Here is a 9,801-nt window from a genome sequence, read left to right on the forward strand (position 1 = left end):
TTCGAATGTTTTATTTGTAACAAAAAATTGATGTGTAATGAATAGAATATTAGACTTCCTTTATTTCAAGACTCTAAATTCTGAGAATTTCGACTCAGCCGCCTTATTCAAACTTGGATAGCAGGTAGGTACTGATAAAAGGTATTTAATCTGTATTAATTGTTGATATGCTATTTATTTAGTGGTTAAATTGCACATTTGAGGAAATAATAATCCACTTATTTATTACCACGATGTGCAATAAGCCCTTTTTTTAAATTTCAGTAAATATTAAGATATGGTCGCTAACTATGGGAAGAAGAAGAATGAAGAAGCTCATTGTTGCTCAGTTTTCCTGCGAGATCGAATCAGAAATGAGGAGAACCATAGAAGAACCAAAGTTACTGACATAGCCCAGATGGTTGCGAAATTAAGTGACAGTGGGCAGGGCATATAGCTCGACGGACAGATGGCCGTAAGTCCTCGAATGGAACCACGTACCGGAAGACATAGTGTTGGTAGGCCTACCAAAAGATGGACCTACGGTCAAGCGCAGGACCGATCGTCATGGCGATCTTTGGGGGAGTCCTTTGTCCAGCAGTGGACGTCTTCCGGCTGAAATGATGAAATATTAAGATAAGTTACCCATTGCACGCTTCTATAATGTCGTGAATTTGCTAGCATTATTGTGTTTCGGTCTGAATGGCGCCACAGGTAGTGAAACTTAACATCTTATGTCTCAGTGATAAGTTTAGGTTCAACCAAGAATCCTGCACTGCACTTACCATTCGGGCAGGGCGTATCACATACCATCACTTGCTCGTCTCGTCACATTTTCTCATAAAAAAGTGCAGGTCACAGGAGCGGTAGGTACTAAAGAAGTTTCTATAAATCAACAACTTTTACAGAAATAGCTACCTACTAAAGCAGCCCGCTTATATAAGACTCATACCTACATTCAATGAGCTTACGTTACTATGATGTACTCAGAGCAAATAGAGGCGAGCGACAAAACAGCGTGCGTCAATAGCGTGAAAATGTTACGTAGCTCTTTTCCTACTTAATTTAAATTGTCGATGACCAATGTAACGAAAGCTACTTAATTGCCTAATTTAGGTACGTGTTGGTAGGTATTATGTTGTTATATTTACGTTTGTTATGCTTATTAAAACTTTTTATGCTTCTCTATGTTTGAGAAATCGTACCTACTCTAATAAAAAAAATATTTAGGTACCTATGACTAGAATGGATAAGCGAAGCGTATTCACGATGCGTTGAGCCATTAATAGCAGAATGAATGACGAATGTTGATTGACCCCTAAGATATGAGTAGGTAACTATGCCCCGAGGCCCACGCATCCCGCGCGCCGGATTTTTTTGTACTTTATTATCCTGTATTTTCGAATCCTAAACCATCTGTCTGTGTATCCTATACTATCGGACCTATAGTATCTACTGTAAAAAGCTAAATACGGGGTAAAAATAATTCTGTACAAATGCTGTAATAATTTAATAACAATGCTGTAAAAATTCAGGGATTTTACAAATAATGCTAACCCTCCAGCCATAAAGTTATGAGGTTATTTGTCAAAACGACTTCAATGAGCCATAGGTACCTCTGTACGATAGCCCAGTTCAGAAATTCCAGTACAGCAATATCCATGGTTTTCCTTACATATGGTTCAAATTCAAATATTTTTATTCAAAATAGGATGTGACATCATTTAAGTCAAAAACTAACACCCACTCCAAAATTAATGCCTCAGACCTGAGAAGAATGGGCGCAACAAACTCAGCAGGCTTTTTTTTCATCGAATAAATATGTTTACAATTTTTTTTTTATGGAATAGGAGGACAAACGAGCGTACGGGTCACCTGTTATTAAGTGATCACCGCCGCCCACAATCTCTTGCAACACCAGAGGAATCACAGGAGCGTTGCCGGCCTTAAAGGAAGGTGTACGCGCTTTTTTTGAAGGTACCCATGTCGTATCGTCCCGGAAACACCGCAAAAGGAAGCTCATTCCACAGCTTTGTAGTACGTGGAAGAAAGCTCCTTGAAAACCGCACTGTGGAGGACCGCCACACATCCAGATGGTGAGGATGATATCCTAACTTGTGGCGTGTCGTGCGAAGGTGGAATTCGGCGACAATTCGAATTCGAATTGTACAATTAAACTTATTATTTAATAGCCTGAGGGCGGTCACTCCATTCCCAATCTACGGTATCATTAAGAAAGTCATTTATGTTATACTAACCTTTACCACACAAAGGTTTTTTAACAATTCTTTGAATATTAATTATTTTGAATAACGTAATACATTGTTTTGAACATTTTCTGATCTTGTTGTAAAAGCATATACACCGCCCCACAAAAGACTTAGCCGAGTAGTATGTATCATAAGTTTATGTCTGTTCCTGGTGTTAACATTATGGTTATGACAGTTTCTCGCAAATTCACTTATGTGCCTATGAACATATATTACATTATCAAGAATATATTGAGAAGCAACAGTCAAGATGTTTATTTTTTTGAATTTTGCTCTCAATGATTCTTCAGGACCTAGGTTATAAATAGCGCGAATAGCCCTCTTCTGCAGCACAAATATTGTATTAATATCGGCAGCGTTGATATAATACTATGGAAATAACTAAAGTATACTAGTCGCGCCGTATCTATGTCAGTTAATTGTCTAATCTTTTTAACCGCGTATGCTGCAGAACTAAGTCTGTTCGCCAATCCTTCATTATGGGGGCCCCATTGTATTTTGGAATCTAGAGTTATGCCAAGAAATATAGCAGATTACACCGGTTCTATCACCTCTCCGTTTGACAAAACATTTGCATTTACATTTTTGACATTTGGTACGGTAAATTTAATGTATTTAGTTTTCTTGCTATTTACCAATAGTTTATTAGCGCTAAACCAGTACACGATGTCAGATAGAATATCGTTCACTTCGTCATACATAGCTTGGTTTCTTTTCACTGTGAAAATCCGTGAAGTGTCGTCCGCAAACAATACTAACTTATGTTTTTCTCTATAAGATTAGGAAGATCATTTATATAGATAAGGAAGAGGAACGGTCCATGAATAGACCCTTGTGGTACGCCCATACTGAGAGGAGTGCCAGGAGATCTCCTGCCATTCACGTCGACCCTCTGAATACTATTGTTTAGATATGAAGTCAGAAGATCGAACGCAGTTCCTTATATGCCATAGTGGTATAGCTTCCTGACCAGCGTTGAATGTTGAACACAATCAAAAGCCTTAGATAAATCACAGATGATGCCAAGTGCATTCTGTGATTCCTCCCAGGCATCAAAAATATTATTGATTAGTTCAACACCTGCATCCGTTGTTGAACGTCCCCGTATACTGTGCACTAGCGTTAACTGCATTATTGCAGTGTGAGCACTTCATTATTTATTACAATACGAAAAAATCAGTAGGCATAAAATTTTGTATACCTAAAGGTTGGTTAACCTACAGAAACATAGAACGTGTTCTTTATACAATTTTCGAAAATGTAAATAGGTATCACATAGCAATTTTTTTCCATCGATGGATGGATAGTGGAAAGAGGAGGTACGGTGGGACAGAGGACGCTTGCCAATCACTGGATAATCTAGCAATGTCGCATTTTTATATTTGGTATATATACCAGAACATAAAATGTCAGGATGCAATTAGACCAAAAATTTTCTTATTTTCTTGTGATACCGCTCCCTTGACTTTGCTAGACACAGAGCTGACTTTTTTTAAATTTCTAAACCCTGTTGGATAGACAACCATCTGATTATCAATTATCTACTCGTAATTGGCTGCAAAATTATGAGAGCTATTTAACATGTTGTGTCGCAGTGTCGGGCTTCAAGTGCCCTACTTAAAGCACGCATCGAGGTTAAAGTAAAAATCCTTATGTTTTTCTTAATTTATTACACTTCTTAGATATTAACATATTATTATATCTTATTATAGTTTTGGTACGTAATGTACATATTTTCGATTTCTTTTATATGTTCTTTTAGGTTCTTTTATTTCAATATTTTCCTTTTGAACCGGCTTAGGATGACTTTCTTGAAATTGTTGCCATGGGTGCTCTGATTTTAATCCTTCTTCAATATTAATTTCTTTTAGCCAGTCTTTATACCTTTTACTGAAACTGCTATAAGCTTTATGTAAAACAGATTCCTTTTTCTGAAACCAAAAAATAAAATAATTGAAGACAAGAGAAGTATTTAAATTCGAAACAATTCATCTATATTTTATATTTCATGCAATTAGCAAGTTGAAACAAACACACAATTACATTGACTCATACCTAATACTAGGCTAGGACAGTAAAAAAAGAAGGACTCCGTGTCACCTTACATATCAGTGAGGCACCAAAACAAGCCGGTAAACGTGTAAATACATAGCCCCACGCATATACTTACACTAATACAAGCCGATCGGCCGCCAATATGAGAATTGCCATTGTCTGTGATAGATCGATTTGCGTCGCAATAAAATATTTTAAAAATGCGGTCATGTGTTGTGAAACAGTGTAAAAACAATACTATAAAAGTATTTGTGGGTATATGATTATTTAAGGGAGAAAAAATTGTGTAACTGGTTTACCCCGTAACCACACACACACTAGCATAAAGGTGCTTCACATGCTTATATCACGGTGCGTAGTTCTTTTTTTTTTACTAGTCCGTGGGCTAGGCCAGTTTTTAATGTTTTAAAGAAATAACAAACAACAATTACGTTGACTCATACCTAATACTAGGCTAGGTCAGTGTTATAAAGTACAAATGATTAATATTAAAAATTTTAATGTTTTAAATAAATAAATGGTAAAAAGAATCAAAACTTTTGACACAAGTGACACACACATTTCCTTGACCTATATGAATAAATAATTTGATTCAAATATTATGACAATCTTTATAGTTATTATATAAAATTTTACAAAAGTTTTTTCAACCCTTATTTATTATTAAAAATCCTTCATATTATAATCATTAAGTGTGTAAATATTATATTGTGCAAAAGGATCATTTTCATTTTATACCTGATTGCTTAGTTTTGAGCACTTTTCATTGAAATCCTCCAAACGTTTGAGAAATATATCATTCACTCTCAATTTCTCTTCTATCACAATATTCATAATATATAAAATATATCCAAATTGTATTCTTGTTGTGCCATGCTTTAATAAAGTACTAAGTATTTCTATATTGACTCTGAAAATAAAATCATTAATATTAATATTTGTTATTAATTTCTGATAAAAGATGTAATTTTATTTTTCCACAATTTTAGTAATTAAAATCATATAAAGATACAACTTGTTAAGTTTTCCAGGATGCTTCACAAAGTTAAAGCAATAATTTAATATAGAATAGTCTTCCACTAAAAAAAAAACTATAAAATGGCACCACCTTATATGTATAGGTAGGCCTTCTTTTATTATAGGCTTAAGTTGGCATAAAATAGGAGATAATATTAAAAAGGATAAATTATAATCCAACTCAGGTGACAGTAGCATTTTGTATCATAAATCACCAAAAGGGCTACCAAGCCTAGTTTCTTTGTATCATTGTGATTTAAGTAACCGACATAGTCCAAACAAATGCGAAACTGAAGTGGCCGCAGTGGGCAGGGCACATAGTTCAACAGACAGATGGCTGTTGGAGCAGTTAAGTCCTCGAATGGCGACCACATAACAGAAGATGCAGTGTTGGTAGGCCCCCTACAAGATGGACCGATGATCTGGTCAAGATCATCTGAATATGTTGGATGAGGGCAGTGCTGGACCAATCATTGTGGAAATTCTTTGGGGGAGGCCTTTGTCCAGCAGCGGACATCTTCCGGCTGATGATAATGATGATTTTAATTTTTTAATAATCAGATTCTAGAACAAAATATAATATAATCATGTGATTTCTACTATAATATATTATTTCAAAGAATGTTATTCCATGGTGTTGTTATTAGGAATTTCCTGACAAAAATAACTCTATAATTTACTTTAACTTTTTCTCCTTCATCTCATTCAAAAGCTTTTCTCCATCTTCCTTGCTTGGACAGGCCATTGCTAAAACTCCATAAGTAATTAGGTTTTCTTTAATTTGATATTTTTTATTCCATGGATGTTTTTTGCAATTTTTTCTATATTCTTTAATCAAATTTTTGACAGCCTAAAAATATAAAAATAATGTTAGTTAAAATAATTACTGTTCTATCTTAATTTAGTTACATTTTTATTTTATGTATGTATCTTAATTTATTTTTAATTAATAGTCCCATAGTAAATAATATTTCCTTACATTTGCACTGTCATAGTCCAGTCTTAAGCAGCGTTTTTTTATTAGCATATTGTAGAAACTTATATCAGTTCTTAAACCTAATGAATTAATGGTACTGAGTAATTTATCTTCTGCTTCTGCAGTGTCATCAATCACCATTATCATTTGTGTGAATGTTTTAATATCTGGTTTGACTAAATATGCTTCCATTTCTTTTAAGAAATCATCCTGTCCACCAACAAGTGCAAATCTATCTTGGACTTTAACAACATTTTTTAATCCATGAACATTCTCAAATTGAAGTGTTCTTGATAATAAATTAGGTACTAATCTTTTTTGTACTGTCTGCATTTGCTTTGGTTCTATTACATTTAAATTCATTTGATTATCATCATCATTTTTTATTAAATTTGTATTTACATGAGTTGTTAAACTCATATCTATTTGTCTCTGTTCTGACTCATATTTTTCAACATTGTCGTTTGGTAATTTTTTTTTATTAGAATCAGTGGAAGATGGTAATAATTCTTGATTCGAAATTAATTTACTTTTACTATCTACATGTAAAATATTATTATTGCTTAAAACTGACAGTTCTCTTATGACACCAATCAACTCATTTATATTTTCATTGGTTCCTAATTTACAATCTTTAACACATTTAAGCATTAAATTAAATGAGTATAGATTAGGTTTTTCCCTTGCATTTAACATTTTTCTCCACACAATGAGAGCATGTCGCAAACCTGACTGTTCATCAGAAATACATGCGTGAAGCAAATGATTGAATGTATGAACTCTTATTTTGATTTTTTTTGAGATCATTTCATCAATTAATTTAAATGCTGTTTGTAAATCTCCACATCTTCCAAAAGTTTTTATCATTACATTGTAGTTAGTAAGGTTGGGTTCTATACCTTTTTCAATCATAAGATTTCTTAAATGAGTGGCCAGTTTTAGTCCATTTTCTTTCCAAGGACTTTTCATACAAGCCTCAAATAAACAGGTGTAGGTATCTCCTGTTGGCTTTAAAGCTCTCCTTTTCATGTCATTGTATAATTTAAAGGCCTTTTTTGTATAGCCAACATCTGCACAAGCACCAATTAGAATATTATATATATAGTTTTCTGGCTGAACTTTGTCTTCTTTTAGCATCCTTATTTCTAATACATCAATTGCTTCTTTGACTTGTTTATACTTCAAATGTTGTTTGATAAGATCAGCATACTGTTTGGTAGTCATTTTTTGGGAAGGCAATGGATGGTAAGTTTGAAAGTTATCTTCTTGAATATCCCCCTCATCTGTCATCTTATCATTATTTATTAGAGTTCTTGAAAGAGTTCCAAAAGTGTTGGGGTCTTCTAAATATGTGATTTCGTTTTCTGTTTTAAACTCTTTGAGGTTGGATGACTGTCTAATAAGATTTGGTGTTGTAATTGAGTTGTTTCGTATAATATAAATATAGCCAGTTTTAGTTTTTATATTCCTAATGTAGTTTATACATCTAGTAGCCATATCTTAATTATTTTTTTGTAAAAATTTTATAGTAAACATAAGAAATTTACTAACCTACACAAACAATCGTTAGAAAAATTATAGTTAATTGCAAGGTAATTGTTTAATCGGATTGTAAAATGTTTTTCAAAGATGATGTAAATATTACTAAGAGGCTAGACAGCCTAAATAAAAATTGAAACAAGTTTAGTAAATAGTAAATAATATATACGTCCTGTAATTTGACATATGTTTGATTTTTTTTTGGATTTTATGGCCCGGTAACGAGACACATATGTTTGAAATAATAGTACAAAGAGAATATAATCACTTTATGTTAAATTATTACCGTATCGCGATTAGCCATGAAGTTATAATCAAGCTAAGTTTGACAGCGAACAGTTCCCTAAATCGTAGTGGATTTCGGCCATCTCCCTTTTTTACAAGTTTATAACCGTCATCTGTCAATGATTGCACGTTTCATAAAATCGATTGAATCGCTTTTTTCTTGACTTAGGCTGGGCACAAACGTTCGGATACCGGATTAGGTTTCCTGATCAGGAATTCAGATTCGTGATTCCATGAGACTAGCGCAAACGTCCGGTATTTTTGTTCGGATTTTTTTATGACCAGTACAAATAGATACGCTTGTAAAAGCACACGCAAGTGTTAATACAAACTTAAGAGTTATTAAAAACCATTTTTCATATCTGATCCCAAGCCAAGTGCTTTACGTTTCTATTGCGGTAGTCTGTATTATTGATATGCATGGATATTGTTGAACCGCCATTATTAAATTGTCAGCTTCAAACATTTTGTTACCTACGACAAGTCTATAGACGTCCACTCGCTACAAATTGCGGATTTGAATTGAAATATCCGTGCGTGTGCCAAGGTTAAGCCGAAATGGCGTACATTTCGGGTTTAGAGCTGCGTTCGGGATGACGTCATTGAGTTTTTTCCGTTCTTACGAACGGTATGCACCGAACCGAATGTTAGGTTTTTTTTCCGTTCGGAAATAATAAGAATAATGTGCGTCTTATTGAATATTTTTTATGTAATATGAGCATTCAGGTTTCCGAATCTGAATTCCTGATCATGAAACCTACTCCGATTTCCTAACGTATACGCCCAGCCTTAAGGCTAAGCACGCACTGCGACTAAACGTAAGTCTGAAAACGCAAAAAAAATAACATATAGATTTTGAAAACGCAACTTGCTACATTTTGATCGCAGTTTGTAAAAGCGCGTTTTTTTGTGTCCCATAGTATTAGTATGGTGGCGCACGCACGCCGGTTAACCGCACTCGGTTTTCTATTCAGACGTTGCGTCGTTGTACATTTTGTAAAAATATCCTTTCAAATGTCTTTGATCTGATAATGTACCCAGTACCTACGGTGGCGCTGTTTTCGTTTTCTTTTTTGAAAACCAAAGCCGCAACACATCCTGCTTGCCAGAAATCCATGGTGATACTGGAAAAAAATTAACCAAAACGCAGTGCGAGGTTGTATGCGGTTTTGCGTTTTCAGCTATTTGTAAACCGCTCGCCTTTAAACGCAGTGCGTGCTAAGTCTAATGTAAGAGTTTCGTTAGGCTGATGTTTTTTTTATGATTTTTTTTAATTGATATGGCCTAGTAAAGAGACCATTAAAAGTCATCAAATTATTTTATAAACACAGAACACTTTTACTTATCTCCCCTAATAATAATGATATTGTTAAGCATAAGTTATTGAATATCTGAGTAGGTTGATCGGTGGTCAGTCAAGTCTTAAAAAGTATTTTTTTAAATTCTGTTTTAAATTTGTCTCAGTCAACATTCAACAGTCGGTCAAGTCATTGAGAGAGGGAGCTTCCTTCAACTTCAAAAAGACCGTCGAAATTCCTTTTAGTCTATCGGCGACGCGCACAGAATTATTTAAGAGCTCCTATTCATCATTGACATAGGCAGTAAGGCCCGGGCTATAGCCTGTTCACAAGGACGAATACATATAAAAAAAACATTATTCACATATTGACGTTTGACACA

At 34.2% G+C, this 9,801-nt stretch overlaps 1 protein-coding gene across 1 annotated transcript; it reads right to left on the minus strand.

Moving 5' to 3' along the window:
* Window positions 1-3,899: 3,899 nt before the first annotated feature.
* Window positions 3,900-7,991, minus strand: LOC126970292 (pentatricopeptide repeat-containing protein 1, mitochondrial). The gene is made up of 4 exons (XM_050816125.1): window positions 6,301-7,991; window positions 6,002-6,171; window positions 5,043-5,214; window positions 3,900-4,180 (listed from the first exon to the last, which is right to left on the minus strand). Exons 1-4 carry the CDS (start codon window positions 7,792-7,794, stop codon window positions 3,956-3,958), a joined length of 2,061 nt encoding a protein of 686 aa, XP_050672082.1. The 5' UTR covers window positions 7,795-7,991; the 3' UTR covers window positions 3,900-3,955.
* Between the last annotated feature and the right edge of the window lie 1,810 nt (window positions 7,992-9,801).

This window comes from Leptidea sinapis, chromosome 20 (genome assembly GCF_905404315.1).
Source record: "Leptidea sinapis chromosome 20, ilLepSina1.1, whole genome shotgun sequence".
Lineage (NCBI taxonomy): Eukaryota > Metazoa > Arthropoda > Insecta > Lepidoptera > Pieridae > Leptidea > Leptidea sinapis.